A 21743-nucleotide genomic window follows, 5' to 3' on the forward strand; every position below is an offset into this window, starting at 1 on the left:
TGCGCACGGTGCCCCCTCGGGCGGGGGCCCATACGGCCCACCCCACAGGACGGCCCAGCATGTGACCCGTCTGAATTCGCATGAGGATGGACCAAATCCCGTCGGTTCATTTCACTGATCCATAAGAAACACAGATGGGGCCTTGTCATCTTGACCTGTAGAGTCCATTGTTATTTAACAGGCAAGGGTCTGTGGGATCTCCTGAACCCCAAGGGGAAAGTGCATAAGCTGGGGCATAGGCGCCCCCTCTGTGGGTGCTGTGGGGCTGGAGCACCCATGGGGAAAAATTAGCGGGTGCTCTGCACCCACCGGCAGCCAAGCTCCCCCCCGCCCCCACCCCCTCCTCCTCCCCCGAGCACACTGCATCCCTGCCCCTCCCCCTCCCAGCGCTTCCCGCCTGCCGCCTAACAGCTGTTTGGCAGCGCTTAGGACTTTCCGGAAGGGAGGGGAAGGAGTGGGGACACGGCGCGCTCTGGGGAGGAGGCAGTAAAAAGGCGGAACAGGGGCGGGTACTTGGGGGAAGGGGGTGGAGTTGGGGCAGGGCCAGGAGTGGCTGGGGGTCGAGCACCCACGGGGCAGATGGGAAGTTGGCGCCTATGAGCCAGGGCAATGGATGCTGGCTCTGATCTAGCCGGGCAGTCCCTGGAGCACAGGGCTCCTAGGCCGCAGTCTGATCAGCCCTTGGGGTGGTATGTGATGGATCAGAGGGAGTGACTAGGCAGGGGGTTATTACAGATGGCGGGGATGGGTGACGTCCCCGTGACAAGCTTGCTGAAGGCCTAATCATGTATTGTTTCTAGAAAGCTCTTGCCCTGCCAAACTGTTGGGCAAATTTCCCCCGAGCTACTATGGGGAGGGAAATGGAGTTTATTGGCATAAACCCTCCCAAAGCAGAGCTGACTGTCAGCCAGATCCATGTTTCCTGAGATGGGGGGGGGAGGGATAGCTCAGTGGTTTGAGCATTGGCCTACTAAACCCAGGGTTGAGAGTTCAATCCTTGAGGGGCCCATTTAGGGATCTGGGGCAAAAATCTGTCTGGGGATTGGTCCTGCTCTGAGCAGGGGGTTGGACTAGGTGACCTCCTGAGGTCCCTTCCAACCCTGATATTCTATGAAAGGCCAGTCTCAGTGCCTGCAAACTTGTGGCCTAGACAATCTCCCAGAGGCTTTCTGGGAACCCGAGTCACAGCACACACAGGCTGGTGGCTGGGAGTTGTTAGGGTAACACCAGTGATGCAGCTAGCCTGGAAAGCCCCTCTCGTGCTGCTAGCTGTGAACAGCTCGGCCCTTCCCAGTTTACCTTTGTGGCTTGTTCAGCCAGTTCGCGATGGGGAGCAATTCGGTGTAGGTAGTTTTGCATGGCACCTCTCGGACAATGGTCCCTGAAGACTTAGGGGGCTCTGCAGTCCCCTGCAGGAGGTACAGCAAACCTGTCCCATCGGGTAGCGGAAAGAAGATGGAGCCCTAGAGACAATGCAAAAGGTTGGTAGGTTCCCCTGCCTTCACGGGCCCCTATTCAGCTTCTCTGCTCCTGAGCGCATACATACATGGGCCAGAGCTGCTGGTATGAGGACAACTGCTCTGTGCTGCACTGCCAGGGTAAGCCGGCCATTTCCACCAGCCTAGACAGACGCACCCCAGTGCCAGGCTGATCCTGCAGCTGTGAAGAATCAAGAGGGGGCTCCTGCTCTCCCACTCACCCCTCCTGCTGGTGGGACAGAGGAGAGGTGGCCACATGGCTGGAGAAAAGCAGGCGGGGTCAGGCGGTCAGTGCACAATGCTGATTCTTAGTGCGGTACGGTCACTTTGGGGCTGTACACAGCTGGCAGAGGGACTGGCCATGCCCAGAGATGCAGCAGCAGCAGCAGGGGAGTGCAAAAGGAGCTGTACTCTGTGCAGATCTGCATCCCAGGGTCTGCCCCCCAAAGTCTCCAGCTGTTGCCTTAGCAGTAGTCTTGGCAGTCACCATTGCTAATAAAGCTGGGGGATGGTGAGCTTTCTCCCATGGCCCTCGTTATCCCTGCCATGATGCTCCAGCTCCCATACAAGCCTCTCTCCTGCAGATTCCCCAGGTGAGAGTGTGCAGCCTCCCTCTGTCCTCACTCCTGATTCATAGCCTGCTTCCCCTGCACACCCGCCCTTCCCTTCACCTCCCAGGTTGCTGCTAGTAGTCTGCAGATTGGCATCCTCAGGCCAGCAGAAAGATTCCCCAGCAAACCTGCTTGGGGCAGCAGCTGTGACCTCCAAGTGTGTGGGACATCTCGGAGAGGCCTCTTAGATTAGATTAGATTAATGGAGATATCCCATCTCCTAGAACTGGAAGAGACCTTGAAAGGTCATGGAGTCCAGCCCCCTGCCTTCACTAGCAGGACCAAGTACTGGTTTTAGCCCCAGATCCCTAAGTGGCCCCCTTAAGGACTGAACTCACAACTCAGTGGGTTTAGCAGGCCAATGCTCAAACCACTGAGCTATCCCTCCCCCCCCAGTGGGGCACAGTGCTTAATTCAGGCAGCAACAGCAGCTCTCTGTGAAAGCACACCTGGTGCAGTCCTGGATCAGTAGCTCACAATCTGTCTACACGGTGAGGGGTGACTGCGGCATGTGCAGCCATACCCAAGTGAGCTCTGATCTAGCTAGCTAGCTCTGAGAACAACAGAAGAGATGTCTGGGCAGCATGGACTAGCAGCTAAGTCCAGTCATGATTTTATAGACCTCAATCGTATCCCTCCTCCGGCTTCTCTTTTCCAAGCTGAACAGTCCCAGGCTTTTTCCATCTCTCCTCACATGGCAGCTGATCCATACCCCTAATCATTTTTGTTGCCCTTCTCTGTACTTTTTCCAATTCTAGTAAATCTTTTTTGAGACAAGGCCACCAGAACCGCATGCAGTAGTGGCATTATGATATGTTCTGATGATCTAGCCCTTTCTTAATGGTTCCTAATATTCTGTTAGCTTCTTTAACAGCCACTGCATATTGAGCAAATGTTTTCAGAGAACTATCAACGATGACTCCAAGATCTCTCTCTCAACAACAGCTAAGTTAGACCCTATCAGTTTATATGTAGAGTTGGGATTATGTTTTCCAATGTGCATTACTTTGCATTGATCAACACTGAATTTCATCTGCCATTTTCTTGCCCAGTCACCCAGTTTCGCAAGTTCCCTTTGTAACTCTTCACAGTTAGCTTTGGACTTTACCAGTCCATCTTGAGTAATTTTGTATTGTCTGCAAACTTTGACACTTCACTGTTTACCCCTATTCATAAGTTGACCAGCACTGGTCCCAGTACAGATACTGCTATTTAAAAACCCCAGGGGTACCCTGCTATTTACCTGTCTCCACTGTGAAAACTGACATTTATTCCTACCTTTTGTTTCCTATCTTTGAGCCAGTTAGCGATCCATGAGAGGACCTTCTCTCTTATCCCATGACAGCCTATGTTGCTTATGAGCCTTTGGTGAGGACCTTGCCAAAGGCTTTCTGAAAGTCGAAGTACACTCTATCCAGTGGATCGCCATTGTCCACATGCTTGTTGACACCCTCAAAGAATTCTAATAGATTGGTGAGGCATGATTTCCCTTCACCAAAGCCAGGTTGACTCTTCCCAATATACTGTTGGGACGCTGGGCCAGTAAGCAACCAGCAGGGTAAATGACCCAAATTCAACCTTTATAGACATGTTAGAAAAGTATGTAAATGGTAATTAGGGCAATTCCAAGAAATAGTTAGTATAGCCATGCTAAACGGACTAGCGCTCTGAAATGCAAACCTGTATTGTTAGAGAATTAGAGGTAATACTAATTGTATGTGTTTACTTATAGCTTGCTAGATGTTAGCCATGTAAACAGACAATTCCTGCTGTCACTATAGCTAGCAGGGAGGGATAGCTCAGTGGTTTGAGTATTGGCCTACTAAACCCAGGGTTGTGAGTTCAATCGGGGGGGCATTTGGGGAACTGGGGTAAAAATTTGTCTGGGGATTGGTCCTGCTTTGAGCAGGGGGTTGGACTAGATGACCTCCTTCCAAGCCTGATATTCTATTGATTCAGAGATCAAAAGGGAATATTAACATTTAGATGAAATGTGGGAGTGAGAACACCATTATCTATATTTCACCTTAAAGTTTGGGGTAAATTGTCTATAAACGGCTTAATGGAGAATTACCGTATGCTGATGAATGCAACTAATTCCTTGGGTGTGCAGAGAAGAGAGTTAGTTCTACTTCAGAGCTGCTACTTTTCACCCAAGGAACCCCTGCTGTAAAGATGCTATCGCAGCCTACCAGAAACCTGTACAAAAACGCTTGGGACCTGATCCTTTTCTCTCAGACCTGCTGGATGCTTCATGCGGGGGAAGGTTGAGTCCTAAGACTGAGGTCTCCAGTCCCATCTGGATCACCCTGTGTATGGAACATTGGCCTGAACCTATGGACTAATTCTAAGAACTCTATGCAACTCCAAAGCTCCCCATCTCTGCTATGAAACTGATCTCAGAACGGTGCTCATGTCTGTACGGATACTGATCTCAGAACGGTACTCATGTCTGTATGGATACTGATCTCAGAACGGTACTCATGTCTGTATGGATACTGATCTCAGAACGGTACTCATGTCTGTATGGATACTGATCTCAGAACGGTACTCATGTCTGTATGGATACTGATCTCAGAACGGTACTCATGTCTGTATGGATACTGATCTCAGAACGGTGCTCATGTCTGTATGGATACTGATCTCAGAACGGTACTCATGTCTGTACGGATACTGATCTCAGAACGGTACTCATGTCTGTACGGATACTGATCTCAGAACGGTACTCATGTCTGTACGGATACTGATCTCAGAACGGTACTCATGTCTGTATGGATACTGATCTCAGAACGGTACTCATGTCTGTATGGATACTGATCTCAGAACGGTACTCATGTCTGTATGGATACTGATCTCAGAACGGTGCTCATGTCTGTATGGATACTGATCTCAGAACGGTGCTCATGTCTGTATGGATACTGATCTCAGAACGGTGCTCATGTCTGTATGGATACTGATCTCAGAACGGTGCTCATGTCTGTATGGATACTGATCTCAGAACGGTGCTCATGTCTGTATGGATACTGATCTCAGAACGGTACTCATGTCTGTACGGATACTGATCTCAGAACGGTACTCATGTCTGTACGGATACTGATCTCAGAACGGTACTCATGTCTGTATGGATACTGATCTCAGAACGGTACTCATGTCTGTACGGATACTGATCTCAGAACGGTACTCATGTCTGTACGGATACTGATCTCAGAACGGTACTCATGTCTGTATGGATACTGATCTCAGAACGGTACTCATGTCTGTACGGATACTGATCTCAGAACGGTACTCATGTCTGTACGGATACTGATCTCAGAACGGTACTCATGTCTGTATGGATACTGATCTCAGAACGGTACTCATGTCTGTATGGATACTGATCTCAGAACGGTACTCATGTCTGTACGGATACTGATCTCAGAACGGTACTCATGTCTGTACGGATACTGATCTCAGAACGGTACTCATGTCTGTATGGATACTGATCTCAGAACGGTACTCATGTCTGTACGGATACTGATCTCAGAACGGTACTCATGTCTGTACGGATACTGATCTCAGAACGGTACTCATGTCTGTATGGATACTGATCTCAGAACGGTACTCATGTCTGTATGGATACTGATCTCAGAACGGTACTCATGTCTGTATGGATACTGATCTCAGAACGGTACTCATGTCTGTACGGATACTGATCTCAGAACGGTACTCATGTCTGTACGGATACTGATCTCAGAACGGTACTCATGTCTGTACGGATACTGATCTCAGAACGGTACTCATGTCTGTACGGATACTGATCTCAGAACGGTACTCATGTCTGTACGGATACTGATCTCAGAACGGTACTCATGTCTGTACGGATACTGATCTCAGAACGGTACTCATGTCTGTACGGATACTGATCTCAGAACGGTACTCATGTCTGTACGGATACTGATCTCAGAACGGTACTCATGTCTGTACGGATACTGATCTCAGAACGGTACTCATGTCTGTATGGATACTGATCTCAGAACGGTACTCATGTCTGTACGGATACTGATCTCAGAACGGTACTCATGTCTGTATGGAAACTGATCTCAGAACGGTACTCATGTCTGTATGGAAACTGATCTCAGAACGGTACTCATGTCTGTATGGATACTGATCTCAGAACGGTACTCATGTCTGTATGGATACTGATCTCAGAACGGTACTCATGTCTGTATGGATACTGATCTCAGAACGGTACTCATGTCTGTACGGATACTGATCTCAGAACGGTACTCATGTCTGTATGGAAACTGATCTCAGAACGGTACTCATGTCTGTATGGATACTGATCTCAGAACGGTACTCATGTCTGTACGGATACTGATCTCAGAACGGTACTCATGTCTGTACGGATACTGATCTCAGAACGGTACTCATGTCTGTATGGATACTGATCTCAGAACGGTACTCATGTCTGTATGGAAACTGATCTCAGAACGGTACTCATGTCTGTACGGATACTGATCTCAGAACGGTACTCATGTCTGTATGGATACTGATCTCAGAACGGTACTCATGTCTGTATGGATACTGATCTCAGAACGGTACTCATGTCTGTACGGATACTGATCTCAGAACGGTACTCATGTCTGTACGGATACTGATCTCAGAACGGTACTCATGTCTGTACGGATACTGATCTCAGAACGGTACTCATGTCTGTATGGATACTGATCTCAGAACGGTACTCATGTCTGTACGGATACTGATCTCAGAACGGTACTCATGTCTGTATGGAAACTGATCTCAGAACGGTACTCATGTCTGTATGGATACTGATCTCAGAACGGTACTCATGTCTGTATGGATACTGATCTCAGAACGGTACTCATGTCTGTATGGATACTGATCTCAGAACGGTACTCATGTCTGTACGGATACTGATCTCAGAACGGTACTCATGTCTGTACGGATACTGATCTCAGAACGGTACTCATGTCTGTATGGATACTGATCTCAGAACGGTACTCATGTCTGTATGGATACTGATCTTTTAACCAATACTCACTCTCTTTTCTTTTTCAATAAATTTTAGTTTAGTTAATAAGCGTGTATTTGCTATAAGCGTGTATTTGGGTAAGATCTGAAATAGTCATTAACCTGGGAGGTAATGTATCTGATCTTTTGGGATTGGTAGAACTTTCATATTCGACTGGGCTGTCTGGGAGGGAGCCCAAAGGCTGGGTTGCTTTTAAGGGAATTGTGTTTTGATGTCTGTGTAACCAGTAAGATATTATAGAACCTCTTTTGTGGCTAACTTGGTGGATCTAAGTATTGGGAATTGTCTGCCCCATTCTTTGCAGTTTGCCCTAATTGAATATCCTCAGGGTGGCCCCTCGGGTCCCTGGTCACAACTGTGTCTGATAATTCTCTTCTTTACTCTAGTTTCAACCAATCTGTCTGGTACTGAAATTAGGCTTACCGGCAATTGCCAGGATCGCCTCTGGAGCCTTTTAAAAAAATTGGCTTTACATTCCAGTCATCTGGTACAGAGGCTGATTTAAGCAATAGGTTACATACCACAGTTAGGAGTTCTGCAATTTCATATTTGAGTTCCTTCAGAACTGGTCCCAGTGACTTATTACTGTTTAATTTATCAATTTGTTCCAAAGCCTCCTCTATTGATCCCTCAACCTTGGACAGTTCCTTAGATTTGTCAACTAAAAAGAATCCCTCAGGTGTGGGGATCTCCCCCATATCCTCAGCAGTGAACACCAATGCAAAGAATTCATTTAGCTTCTCTGCAGTGGCCTGGTCTTCCTTGAGTGCACCGTTAGCACCTCAATCATCCCGTGGCCCCACTGATTGTTTGGCAGACTTCCTGCTTCTGATGTACTTTAAAAAAAAAATGTTGCTTTTAGTTTGTGTGTGTTTTGCTAGTTGCTCTTCATATTGTTTTTTGGCCTCCCTAATTGTACTTTTACACTTGACTTGCCAGAGCTGATGCTCCTTTCTATTTTCCTCAGTAGGATTTGACTTCCAATTTTTAAAGGACGCCTTTTAGTATCTAACCACTTCTTCTACTCGGTCGTTCAGCCATGGTGGCATTTTTTTGATCCTCTTGCTGGTTTTTTTTTAATGTGAGGAATAGGTTTACTTTGAGCCTCTATTACGGTGGTTTTAAAACGTTTCTATGCAGCTTGCAGGTATTTTTGTACGCTTGTGACTGCTCCTTTTAATTTCCATGTAACTAGCTTCCTCATTTGGGTGTAGTTCCCCTTTCTGAAGGTAAATGCTACTGGGGGTGTTTCTTTGGTATTTTTCCTCCTAAAAGGATGTTAAATTGAATTACATTATGGTCACTATTAATGAGCGGTTCAGCTATATTCACCCACTGAACCAAATCCTGTTCTCCACTTATGACTAAATCAAGACTTGCCTCTCCCCTTGTGTGTTCCAGGACTAGCCACTCCAAGAAGCAGTTATTAATGGTGTCTCGAAATTTTATCTCTGCATCCTATCCTGCGGTGTCATGTTCCCAGTCAATAGGGGGATAGTTGAAATCCCCCATTATTATTGGGTTTTCTGTTTTTGTAGTCTCTCTAATCTCCCTGAGCATTTCACAGTCACCATCACTATCCTGGTCAGGTGGTTGGTACATTCCTACTGCTATATTCTTATTAAAGCATGGAATTTCTATCAGAGATTTGATGGTACTGATTCAGATTTTTACTGTATTTGACCCTGTGCTCACTTTCACATATAGTGCCATCCCCCACCTGCACAACCCGCTCTGTCCTTCTGATATATTTTGTACCCTGGTATCACTGTGTCCCATTGATTAACATAATTCCACCAAGTTTCTGTGATGCCTAGTATATCAATATGCTCATTTAGTACCAGGCACTCATGTTCACCCATCTTGGTATTTAGACTTCTAGCATTTGCACACAAGCACGTGTAACATTGGTCAATACTGTATGTAGTTGTCTGCCTTCCTGGGATGGAACTGAACTTTTTTGGTTGACTGTTTCTCTTCAGTTCCTACCTGTACTTTATCAACTTCTGTCTTCTCCTCTTGACGAGGAGAATCCCCGTTAATAAATCCTCCCTTATGGAAGTCAGAACCATGTGCTGCTCCGCACCTGTCGGCTTTGCCCCAGCCCTTAGTTGAAAAATTGCTCCACGACCATGATTAATGTTAATGTTACGTGCCAGCAATTCGGCTCGGTTTTGGTTTAGGTGGAGCCCATCCTTCCTGTATAGGCTCCCCCTTCCCCCAAAGGATCCCCAGTTCCTAATAAATCTAAGTCCCTCCTCCGAACGCCATTGTCTAATCCATGCATTGAGACCCTGTAGTTCTGCCCGTCTTCTCAGCTCTGTGAGCATTTCAGAGAACGCTATTGTGGAGGTCCTGGACTTTAATCTAAATTTTGCCTCCAGGACCTCTCTCCTACTTTTCCCTGTGTCATTAGTACCTACATGTACCATGATCACTGGATCTGCCCCAGCACTGCAAGTAAGTGTATCTAGGTGTATTGAGCGGTCCGCAACCTTTGCACCCAGCAGGCAATTCAGCATGCGGTTCTCCCAGTCATCACAAACCCAGCGATCTATATTTATAATAATTGATTTCTTCATTACTATTACCTGTCTCTCCCTAATAACTGGTGTCCCTTCTCCCAGAGGGAGGGGTCTCAGTGCAAGGGATACCATGACATGATGTTGTGAAGGCCAAGACTATACCAGGGTTCAGAAAAGAACTAGATAAGTTCATAGAGGATGGGTCCATCAACGGCTATTAGCCAGGATGGGCAGGGATGCAAAACCATGCTCTGAAGTGTCCCTAGCCTCTGTTAGCCAGAAGCTGGGAATGGGTGATGGGGATGGATCACTCTATGACTGCCTGGTCTGGCATTCCCTCTGAAGCATCTGGCATTGTCCACTGTCAGATATGACTACTGGGGTAGAGGGACCATTGGTCTGACCCAGTATGGCCATTCTTATGTTCTTATGACATCACCCGGAAGGATGGGGCTTATTTCAACACTCAAATCCTCTGAAAATCTTTGTTTTAAAGCTTGTAGTTGCTAATTGTATACACCGGTTACTCGCCCAGAATTAGTGCTCTGTGTTATCATCAGGTCTCTAGCAGTGGTTACAAAGGTCTGGTGCAATAAAATAAATGGCTGCAAGTTCTCTCACACCTCCACAGCTCACGTACCTGATGCTTCTTGTTCTCCACGTTCATGGTGAGGGGTCTGTAAGTGATCTCGTAGGGCTTGTTTTGCTGATGGGCCTCTACCCTGATGAATTCAGGCCCTTTCCATTGTTCCCCCTCAATGATGGGCTGCAGGTTCCATGACTGGTTGCTCCGGTTGGACAGCATGATAGTCTGGGTGTGTTTTCCACGCACCTGACACGTGAAATTCATCACCTGCAACAGAGGAACACAGAGAGACCTCATCCCCTGTAGGGAATCCATTCCATTCACCGATGGCATTGTGGTGTGTGGGGGTGCAGGTACTCCTCACCCATATGCAAAGACACGAAAGGGAGAGGGGTGGAAGACAGACAGGGAGGCAGGCATGTATAAACACAGAAACAGAGCACTCCCTTATAAGAGCATTTTGCAGATTTTCACGGAGGGCCCAATTCTGCAGTCCTTATTAACACAAGCAGGCCTACCGAAGGCAGGGGGGCTACTCATTGTAAGTGCTGCAGAATGGGCAAACATCAATTACAGTCCTCTTTGTGGACTGGCTGCTTGGTTTGGTCTGAGTTCTGCTTTTGGAACTCAAGAGGCCGGTGCCAGAGTTCCCATTCATGGCTCTCCCTTCACAAGGTGCTGTCAGGCCTACACTGGAGCTACAGAGCTGGGCAGGAGTGTCCATGTCATCACAGAAGTTTAAGAGCCTCACTTGGACCTAGTCCTAGAATTAAAGCTCTGTCCTGCAGCAGTTTCCACCGGTGCTATTGCTGTTCCCATTTGGACACTGGGGGGATAGGCTGGGCATCCACAGCTACACTGCTGGGTTGGGAACCAAGCCAGCTTCTAGGCTGGGCTTGGGAATGGCACGGCGGGTCCCTCTCGGCTAAGGTTACCTCTTTTGTCATAGGCACCACCACGCAGTAGCCAGTCAGAGTGAGCTGGAGCGCTTCGCTGCCCTGGATGCAGCACTGCAGGTTGTCATAGTGGATATCCGGGTTCAGCTCACAGGGATGAAAGGTCACTTCAAAGGGGACTTCCATTCCTGGGGAGATGTAGCCCTCCACCGGGCTGATGGAGAAATCTGGCTCAAAACTCTTGATGTCCCATTTAAATCTTTCCAAGAAAAGCACAAGGAAGAAAAGGAGAGATTTAAAGCTGGGCTCACAGTGCTTCCCAGCCGGGCTGGGAAAGATGGGAGCAGGGTTCTCTAAGCATCTCTATGACTTTCTGTGCTGTCAGGCAGCTATAGATACAGCCCTTGGGCACAGCTGCAATAGCATGAAAGGTGGCTATGGGCCTTCACAGACATGTAGGTCCCGAGTCTGCTGCCCTTACTCACGCGGCAGCGAGCACTGGCACCGAGTTAAATGGAATGATTTGGCTTGCGTGAGTATCTCAACAACATTGGGGGCTACAGAACCGGGCCTGTAGGGAGGCCATGTTCCACCACTCTGAAGGCATGCTACATACTGTTCTGCTATCTCTGGGTTCTGGGGACAGCACAGCTCAAGTAAAGATCTCCTGGGGCTCAGGCTCACCACAAACCCTCAGTGGAATAGGCCTTGTGCGAGGACGCTACATCACCTGACTCCTATGTCTCCTGTGTTCTGCATGAGGACGCGCCGGGAAGCCTGGCTCCGCTGCACCACTGCTCCAAAGGGGATATGATCCTGGTCCAAGCTCACTTCAATGCCCTGGCAGCAGCCCCGCACCACGAAGAAGGAGCGCAGCAGCCCCATGCACTCGAGCATCACCTCCTCTGCGAACAGCGGGATGCGGCACTTTGGGGAGAAAGTCACCTCTACGCTGCAGGTGCCCCCTTTGGGCTTCAGAGTTATGTCGCTGGATGGAGACAAGCTGAGAACCTGCCCAGACAGATGGCCAAATGTGATGTTTGACCACTGGGAACACAGAGCCCTCAAGAGCTATTGAGAGGAGCAGGAGAGCTTTCCCAGAGCTGCTTAGTTTCATTCCTGTGCTGCTCCCATCATTATTAGCCCAATCCCAATCGCTCCCTGGAGTAGTATGTCCCTACAGGGCCTCTCCTCAGCTGCCGTTACATCTATGCCAAGAATGGACCTGTTTGGTGGATGGGTGGGAAGGAGGGAAAATACTTGCTCTTCCATAGCATCTTCCAGCCAAGGATCTCGAAATGCTTCACAGACCCCTGGCAGGTGAGTTAGCTTTAGTTTACAGAAGGAGATACTGAGTCACAAAGAGAGGTTAAGTGACTTGTCCAAAGTCACACAAGATTCAGCAATGAGTCAATGGCAGAACTGGACCATTGGAACAAACTTCCTCTTCTATTTGTCAGTGTTCACTGTTCATGTCCCATGTGGTTGTTACCTAACTCCATAAACAAATCTAACCCATAGCTGGGACTGAAACTCAAAATTCAAATCCAGATCTGCATCTCCTCCAGGTTCAGTGGTGGGAGTTTGTATATGGAGCCTTTGCCCAAGCCCACCTCTACCCTAGGCAGAACCCCTCTAACCCTTAATGCTTGAGAGAAGCTGTTATCCGTCCTCTTCAATATGTTTTAGTCCATTCTCTTTGTATATTCAAGTCCCACTGCTCTCCCCATCCTGGAGTTCTGGTCACAGCTTCCAGGAGGGTCTGGCCTGGGGACTGTATCATACTGAATAGTCATTTATTTATTGCTCCTTAGAATGCTGTCTCTTTTCCCAGAGAATCACACCTGGAATCGGGGTGCTCAGGGGCTGGCAGCAATTCTAGTGGGGAAATGTGCCTGGAGTTTTCAGGAAGGATTCTGACAGCTGGGAAATGGTTTGGAGCTCTAGTCTGGAAAAGGGGAGGAAGGAGGCAAATCTGCAGGTCAGAGATGGTTAGTGGCTGGGGAGGGAATTAGTAGCCGGGAGGTGGATTATGAGGTATTTGTCCAGATTGGGATTGGTAGCTGGGATGTATTAATGTGCCTCATTCTTGACCTGGAGAAATCAACTTTAGGGGGTCACAGGGTAATTCAGTCTCCAGGGCTAATTCATACCTTAGCTGATTTGCTAAGACTGGCAATAAAGGAAACAATTAGAGCCAATTGCAGGGGTGTGTTTTCTTATGCTATTAACACTTGTTCACAGGAAACTGGACTGAGTCATTTCACATATGTCACAAAATAGCCTCCGGCCAGCAGAGATTTCTGGTCAGTTCTAGCCAGAGCTGGATTTGAACGTGCACTGTAGAGGTGCAAGGCACCAGACCCTATTAATCCCCAGAGCCCTTCTGTCCCTTTCCTGCTGGCAAACACTGAAACATATAATTCAGAACAGGGAAGTGGAAACCCTGAGAAGCTAAGGGTGGGTCACAATCTTCATGGACTGTTTGAACATATTCTGCTTTAACCCTTTAGCATCTGTGATTCATTGCTCTCAGAGTGATGGAAAATCCAAAGTCCTTAGGTCAAAGGCTTTGGATTGATGCCATTTTACTATGAGTCCATGGGTGATTACTGTATGAATTCATACGCTAAGCTAGCACAGAAGGAGCTCTCAGGATGGGAAACTAGTTACCCTCACAGCAGATGGACTAGTTACTACTGTAGATCTCAAAGTCATTGTCTTGCATGTCCAGGAAGCCTGTAACCTAACCTTGGAGTCTATATGTTCAATTAACCAGCACAAAGGAATCCAAGATCTTTTGGGCAGGGACCAGCCTTTTAGTGATTGTACATGTAGCCAGCTATGGTACTATAGCTACATGGGTACATGATAAATAAGATCTAGGTATGGCTCAAAGCAGTCACGCAAAAGCCTACAGGCCTCAAGCCTGTAATATAATAGCTTAGCCAAAGTAACTAAGGCCTAAAGACTCAACATTAGCAACCAAAGATGATGCGTGGGGGTGTGTGCAGAGTAACGTGCCCCCCAGACTGGTCTGCTGGGTGGGGGGAGGGAGAGGGGCGCTGTCCTTCTCACGCTGCACCTGCCCCCCGGCACATTCGGCACCTGTCCCTGCAGGCCCAGACATTTCTCACGCCAGCTGCTGGGTCCCTGCTCTGTGCAGTGCAGCAGCTGCCTGAGAGAGCCTGGCTGGAGAGGTGGCAACGGCGGGCTGCCCCCAACCCAGGCCAAGCTGCTGGGGACAGGGGCTGAGCGAGCCAGAGCCCCCTTCCCCGGCATGCTTGGCCCATCACTGGCAGCTGAGCCCAGGCAGGGAGCAGGCCTCAGCCTCCCCAGCCAGGCTCTCTCAGGCAGCTGCTGCGCTGCACAGAGCGGCGACCGGGAGCGGCCAGCTTCAGCCATGTGAGAAGCGGCTCCCTCCTGCTCCCTGCCCGGCCCAGCTGTCCGGGAGAGCAGCCGAACATGCTGGGGGCAAGTGCAGCGGAAGAAGGACAGAGCCCCCCCTTGGGCAGGTAACGTGGGGTGAGAAGAGCACAGTGGCCCTGTGCTAGGCACGGGGGAGGTCTCTGGGCAGAGGAGACATGTGGGGCAGTCACGTGTCCTCCCCTTTAGATTGTCCCCCTCCGGTATGGGGAGACATGAATCGTCTATGTAAGCAACTAACCAGTATGTGACCCTATATCACAGGTCATCACAAGACAGAGTGCTGTTATAAGCAAGTGTTGCTGAACTGCTGACAGGTAATCACAAGGTGCGTTTATAACCAGCTTTAGATATATACAGCAGATGTCCAGTCACGAGAATGCCACAGTGACTGATGGATGTATTTGCTAATAAGCTTGAAGTAAAAGGCCTAGTAACCTATGGAAGAAGGGTACCCAAACATCAGTAGGGTGAGGAAACGGATAAGGAAAAGGGGCCGAGAACCCTACTGAATACGAGTTAGGCGTTAGCATCATCTATGATTCAAGGTGGCACTCTGTCCAGGCACTCCTGGACCCTGCCAGGGCAAGGACCTCTCGTGGGTCATCTTACCTACTCAAGGGCTGTGTGCAAAGACCATGAGACTTGCATTCTCATGGTGTGAGAATGCAAGTTCTGGGGATTATATTCTCGGTCTACTTTGCTACATTGTAGTGTTTGTGATATTGCAATAAAACAATTGCAAGTTCTGCAGGTCTTCCTAAGGGTGAGCGTGTCTGCCGCATACAGTGGGAGACTCACTCCCCAACTACCTGTAATGCTGTGGCCAGTCTCTCGGCAGCTGAGCTCTGCCAGACCATGTCATCTTGCCTGTAAACTCTAATAGCTACCCACTAGGTCAGACAACCTACAGCGCCTAGCCATGACTGGGCTCCTCGCTACGCTGGCAGTACAAATAACAAATACGTGGCAAGATAAAGAGCACTCCAGTTGAAGAACAGGCCTTACCTTAGATTCCAGTAGCTCCGGAACAGTGAACATGAAAGTTAGGTTAAAAGTGAGAAGGGCAACACTATTGTTCACTATTGTGACAGTCTTCTTCATAGTTTGTCCAACAGACAGCGCGCCCAATCTCACCACTTTGCTGGGCGGTTCCAAGATGTCAATCTGTGGGCAGGAGAAGAACAACAGGATGGGGAAGGCGCGAGCATCAGTAACGAGGGAACGGGGGAAAAGGGGAAGGAGAATGGCAAAGGGTGGATGACTGAGGAAAGGAGAAAGAAATTCACTCTGACTGTGTGATATATGGAGCTAGAGAACAGTGGTCTGATCTCACCTTCATCTCCGTGCCCTTCCCCAGGACCTCAATGGTCTGTTGGGAGAGCCCATTGATTTCAAAGGGGATGATATCGTGGTAGGAAACGGCCTCTCGGGGATAGAAAGTGATTGGCACCTCCATCTTCCCTCCTGGACTCAGCACTTCAGCCTGGAAGCTCACCTCAAAGTGGGCAGTGTTGGTGTACAAGCAGTCTAAGCTGTGGAAGGCCAGAAAAAACCCTTTTGGAATGTTTGGCTGGTGAACGTTCAGTAGCTGAGAGCTGTCCCCCCTCCCGCTTTGACCGTATCCATTCATTTTTATCCAGAGGAGTTGCCAGTGGTCCACCCAGCTCTGCTAGCTATGCATACGGAGACAAATCCAGCCTGATGACAACAGACGCTGGGTCTGCTTAATGCCAGCAGGGTTGAATTGGGTCTGTTCTGATGAACATAACCCCAAAGGGAAGTAAATACGGGCATCTTCAGATCATCCTGGGGGAAAACGCCTGGCAGGACTCCCCCGGCTGAATGCACTTCTTTCATACAGGTCAGTGATTGAAGGCACCCTCTTAGCTCACATGAAAACAGAAAAGAGGGTCTCTCACCTAGGAAAATGGGTCCTTTTCTGTGTGATTTATGTGCCTATTAGGCAATATGGAAGCTGACTACAGAAGCACCTGCCCTCTCGCCCTAGGAAAATGGCCCAGTGGCAAGGGTGCTAGATAGGGACTGGGGAGACATGGGTTCACTTCCCTCCTCTGCCATAGACTTCCTGTGTGACCTTGGGCATGTCACTGAGCCGCTCTGTGCCACAGTTCCCCCATCTGTACAATGGGAATAACAGCACTGCCCTGGTTCATGGGGCATATGCGTAGCAATGGTCAGGATTTCTTTGATAAAATGGTTTTCTGTGGGAAAATTCTGATCTGTCCTGGGAAAGGGTTGGTCTCCATGAAACGTTCATTGGGAAGGTTTATCAAGGCCAGGATGGAATTTCTGGCCAAATCCAGAGACAGAGACTCTCCCCCCAGAACAGCCAATAGCCCGGTGACTAGGGCGCTCATCTGGGATGTGGGAGATCCATGCTCAAACTCTGCACTCTCGGACTTGGACCAGGGAAGGAGCTAACATGGGGAGCTAGTGTCCCACTGCTGCCCTACCTAATCTCCTTGGCCTCCTTGTTTGTGATGGTAAGGATGTGTCTGGCAGGGGGCATCCCGGCGTAGTAGATGAAGCAGGTTCCGAAGTCAAGCTTGGTAAAGGAGAAGTGGATGGTGGGCATCACCACAGAAGCCAGGAGCATGCAGCTAAACGTGGGCCCGTTGCTGATCTGGGGAGAGAACAGGCCACAAGGTGCCTTGCTGAAGAATTTGCCAGGAAGAGTGACCCAGCGATACCTGGGCTGCATTCACACAGATGCTGCTGCCCAGCAGTGGGAGACCAGCATCCGTGGGAACCTGCAGTGGTGACAGCCCAGAAAAGCTTATGCAGCGGGAACTGAAAATGGGGTGTGAAAAGAGAGATCCCTTGGCTTCCTGAGTTAACATTTAAGGGGAATTTCATCACTGGCTTTATACAGATTATGGTAGCTGTCAGTTTGCAGCACAAGCCACAGCCACCAGAATCTTGCTCCCCAGCAGGTGTCTAACAGGAAGGTCCCTGTAGACGCCGTGTCAGTGCCCCTAGGTTCTATGGTGGAATCAGACTCTGCTTTTGGTGGGCGCCATCCGCTACCTTGGATGGTCCCAGGCCTGCAGCTTATTGTACATTCAGCTCAGCTGCCCAGGGTGGATCCAGGTGGGGTGCCCCGTTTTTCAATGTGAGATCTAATTCCGGCTTTGCTCTAGCAAGCTCTCCCCTGCCAAAAGGGTTTGCCTGGCTTTTGTGCCCTGCAGGGAGGAGAGCAGGACACTCCCGCCCTGACCTTTAGCTTAAGCTCCATGTCCTTTAAGATGCAGGTCTTCAGTGGGTGGAAGGTCAGCTGGGCCTGTACTCGCTCTCCTGCCTCCACAGTGCCGTTCTCAGGGGTGATGGAGAGGTAGTGCTGCAGCGCTTTGGGGCCGGAAAACTCCCACGAGAAGCTGAAAGTGAACTTGCCAGTGTTCAGGACACAGAAGTTGCGGTGAGCAGAGTCGTTTATTTCCACCTGTATGCAGGAGGAGAGCACACACGGGGTTAATACCTGAAGGGCTGGCAAACCCAACATGAATGGACAGAAAACCAAGTCACCTGCTGCCATAGGCAGCCCTGAGCCAGAGAGAGGGCTTGGGCACTTACTGCCTATGCAATGCACCACTAAACAGCACACTCATCAGCAGGGATTGGAGCTAGGCGCACAGGGCCAGGATGCCTGTACATGTCTGTGAACACAGTTCTCTACAGCGCGACAGCTTGGATGGACCACAGCTGCTCATGACAGGCTTGTCCAGTGAGCTCCGCAGCTGGGAAATGCATGGGGCCTGGTAATGCACTGGCCTACTATGCCGAAGATCCATCGGGCAGCTAGTCCCAGAGTCTCTAACACTTGTTGCTGTCTGTAAGAGGGTCCGGACTCACCCCTGCGGTGCCTCCTGCTGGGCAGCCAGGGAATTAGCTCGCCAGCCTCTGGAGCGCCCTCTGCAGGCCGGTGATCCGCCTTGTCCTCTTCTCTGGCCTCCGTGTCCCTCCCAGGACCCCGGTGCCCCTTGCCCTGCGTGCTGCCCCCTGGCAATACCCACACACATGCTAGGTCTCCCCTCCCAGGGGAATCCCCACCCACTAACCCCACTTCACTATAAGGCCACTGCCAGTCCCCATCTAGCCCCCACTCTCTGGGGCAGACTACAGTATAGGCCACTCATCATCGGCGAGGTTGGGTTTGGACCTGCTGCCTTGGCCTAGTCCTGGGCTGCCCTCTGCAACCCCCAGTACCCCTTAGCCTTCTCCTAGGCCGCAGCCTGGGGCTTTCCAGGCTGGAGCTCCCCAGCCTTTCCCCAGCCCTGCTCCACCCAGCCCTTCTCTCTCTGAAGGCAGAGAGACACTCTTGAGCTCTTGGCTCCCAGCCTCTTTATACAGGCCATCTGGGCTCTGATTAGGGTGTGGCCCAGCTGCTGCCACTTCCCCCAATCAGCCAGGGTTTTACCTTGCCCAGCCCCAGCCCTCTGCAGGGCTTTTCCAACCCCTCAGGGCAGGAGCAGGTGTCCACCCCGCTACACACCTCCCCCCTCAAAACCCCCATCCCAAGGGGCCTTCTGGCCTGTGCGGCCCGGAGGTGTCCCACCAGCCGCGCCTGCTTCTCCTCACTGTCCTTGAGCTTGACAGCCAGGTCTTCCCTCTCCTGGCAGGCTTTTCGGAGCCCCGCCTCTGCCGTCCGCCGGGCCTGCTCCACGGCCTCTAGCCGCATCCGCAGGTCCTGGTCCCCCAGGCTATCTTCCTGACCCCCCACCCTCAGGGTCTGGGTCCATTTGGTGGCCTGCTCATGGACCACTTGGGTCCCAGCCTCTTCCTGGGTCCACTCGGTCTGGGTCTCATCATCGGCGACAAACCCTGGGCCGGTCTGGGTTCCTGCCTCCCGCAGGGATCCCTCCATCCCGGTCGCCGCCTCCCGCAGTTTTGGCCCTTCTGGCCTCACAGGCACCTCCTCTGGCCTCTCCTCAGTTCCTCTGAGGGGGCAGTGCCTCCTTATATGCCCGGGCTCCCTACAGCCCCAGCAGGCATCCCGCCTCTGTGCTGCCCCGGGCCTCGGTATTTTCCTTTTGTCCTTCACTGGGCCAACCCTCCCGGGGTTGCCCTGGGCCGTATTCCTGGGGCCAGGGCACTCCCGCTCCAGGTGCCCCCTGCGCCCACAGGCCCAACATGCCCTCAGCCGCTGAGGTTCCCTCCCCCAGCGGCCTACTTGAGGGATCGGGCACCGTCGCATTGCGGGGTGAGGTCCTCTGCCTCCAGCCCCGTCAGGACTGTCCTGTTTTAAATGTCCAGCCTGACCGCAGGCGTAGCAAGCCTTCGCCATGGGCCTCCTGGCCCTGGCACTCTGTGGCCCACGCCCTCCGCGGTCTCTTTTATACTCCCTCCTCAGGAGTGTTCGCACAGCCCGCTGCTCCTCCGCCAGCTGGCTGATCTGTGCCTGGATGGCCCACAGCGCCTCCCACAGTCCATCCTGGATCTCCCGGGCCCCCTTCAGGCCGTCAGCCCCCTTCCACTGGGCCTCTGACGCCGGGCCCCACCCAGGGACAACCCCCGGGGTCTCTGCATAATATACGGGATCCATTGTCCCGTTCCTCAGTTTCCCCTGTCCAGGCAATAGTCCTGCTGTCCTCGCCTTGCCCCTTGTGTCAGGGGTGGACCGCTATGCCCGCATTCTCCACCATATGTAAGAGGGTCCGGACTCACCCCTGCGACCTCCGCTGCTGCCACGTCCCTCGCTCCCTCCAATTTTGGGGGAGCTGCCCCAGCCGGCAGGAAAGGCCAGGGCAAAAAGAAGGGGAAGAGCCCCGCTAGGAAGACTGGGCCCTCCATGGCAGGGGCTACCCCCACTGCCGCGGCCCCACCACCGGCCGCGGCGTCCCTTCCCGCTGCTCCCTCCACCAGCTCTGCGGGTGCCCCTCCCCCGGCCCCCAGGGCATATGCCCAGGTGGCGGCGGCACCCCCGCCTGCCGGTACGCCATCTCGTCCATCCACCGCCTCGGTTTCCATCTGTAGTGGCCTGGGCCCCTTTCCCACCTTGACTAGGAAGGACGGCGTCCGTTGCCTCCTGGTGCCCGCCTCGCCCCACGTGCAGACCTACGTGCGGGCGTTGGCGAGGGTGGTGGGGCCCACGGCCATCGTGGCGGCCTCCAAAATGTATGGCAAGGTTGTTTTCTTCCTTGCCTCGGTGGCCGCCGCCCAGGAGGCGGTGGAGAAGGGCCTGGCGGTGGGGGGCGTGTTCGTCCCCCTGGAGCCGCTGGAGGACCTGGGTGTCCGTATGGTCCTCACCTCCGTTCCTCCTTTCCTCCCCAATGTCGCCCTGCTGCCCGCCCTTTCTAACCTGGGGAAACCAATTTCCATCGTCCGCCCTCTCTCGCTGGGCTGCAAAGACCCCGCCCTCCGTCACGTCCTCTCGTTCCGCCGGCACGTGCAGCTCCAACTGCCGCCGGCGGCGCGTGGCGGAGAGGCGCTCGAGGGGTCTTTCCTGGTCCACTATCAGGGGGCCCATCACCGGGTGCACTACTCCATGGGGGAGGCCCGGTGCTACCTCTGCCGGGCGATAGGGCACGTCCGGAGGGACTGCCCCTTGGCCCGGCACGGAGGAGCGTCCGGGACCCCCGAGCCCCGGCAGGGCGCCAGCCCCACCATTGCTGGCGCCCCTGGTTGCCCGGTACCCGGAGCCGCCCCTCCTCCTTCTCGGACCACCACTGCTCCCGCTCGGGCCTTAGGGGTACCTCCCCCACCATGCCCAGACGAGCGGGAGAGCCCCGCCTCTGCTACGTGCACTGTGGCGGGGCCTGTAGAGGAGGGTGCGGTGGGGGTTTTGCCGGGCGCGGGAGAGGGCCCTCCCCAGGGAGAATCCGCCCCCCCTCCTGCTGCCCCATTGTTACCTCCTCAGGTCCTCGAGCCGTCATCTTTGCCCCCCGACCCAACCCCTGTCACCCAGCCCGCAGATAATGCCATGGAGGGCTGGACCCTAGTACAGGGAAAGCAGGGCAAGCGGAAGGCTCGAGCTCCGCTCCTGCCATCTGGTGCGGAGGCCCCCCGGAAAACCAGGAAGGGGGGCACTGCTGCCGAGCCTTCCGCCTTGCCCGCGGGTACATTACATCAACCGTTGCCGGCTGGGGAAGGTGTGGCAGCACCGGAGGATCCCACCATCCGTCCTCCGCAGTCCCTCTTTGCGGAGGCCCCCGTTGAAGCCCCTCCTACC

At 51.9% G+C, this 21743-nt stretch overlaps 1 protein-coding gene across 1 annotated transcript in view; it reads right to left on the reverse strand.

Moving 5' to 3' along the window:
- HYDIN (HYDIN axonemal central pair apparatus protein) overlaps positions 1-21743 on the reverse strand; it is a 383856-nt gene that overhangs the window by 9528 nt on the left and 352585 nt on the right. The window contains 8 exon segments of the mRNA XM_065416810.1: positions 1300-1463; positions 10287-10499; positions 11168-11387; positions 11859-12139; positions 15563-15721; positions 15891-16089; positions 17032-17201; positions 17796-18017. Of these exon segments, the coding sequence (XP_065272882.1) occupies positions 1300-1463; positions 10287-10499; positions 11168-11387; positions 11859-12139; positions 15563-15721; positions 15891-16089; positions 17032-17201; positions 17796-18017 (1628 nt within the window).

The sequence above is a fragment of the Emys orbicularis genome, chromosome 14 (assembly GCF_028017835.1).
Source record: "Emys orbicularis isolate rEmyOrb1 chromosome 14, rEmyOrb1.hap1, whole genome shotgun sequence".
Taxonomy (NCBI): Eukaryota; Metazoa; Chordata; order Testudines; family Emydidae; genus Emys; species Emys orbicularis.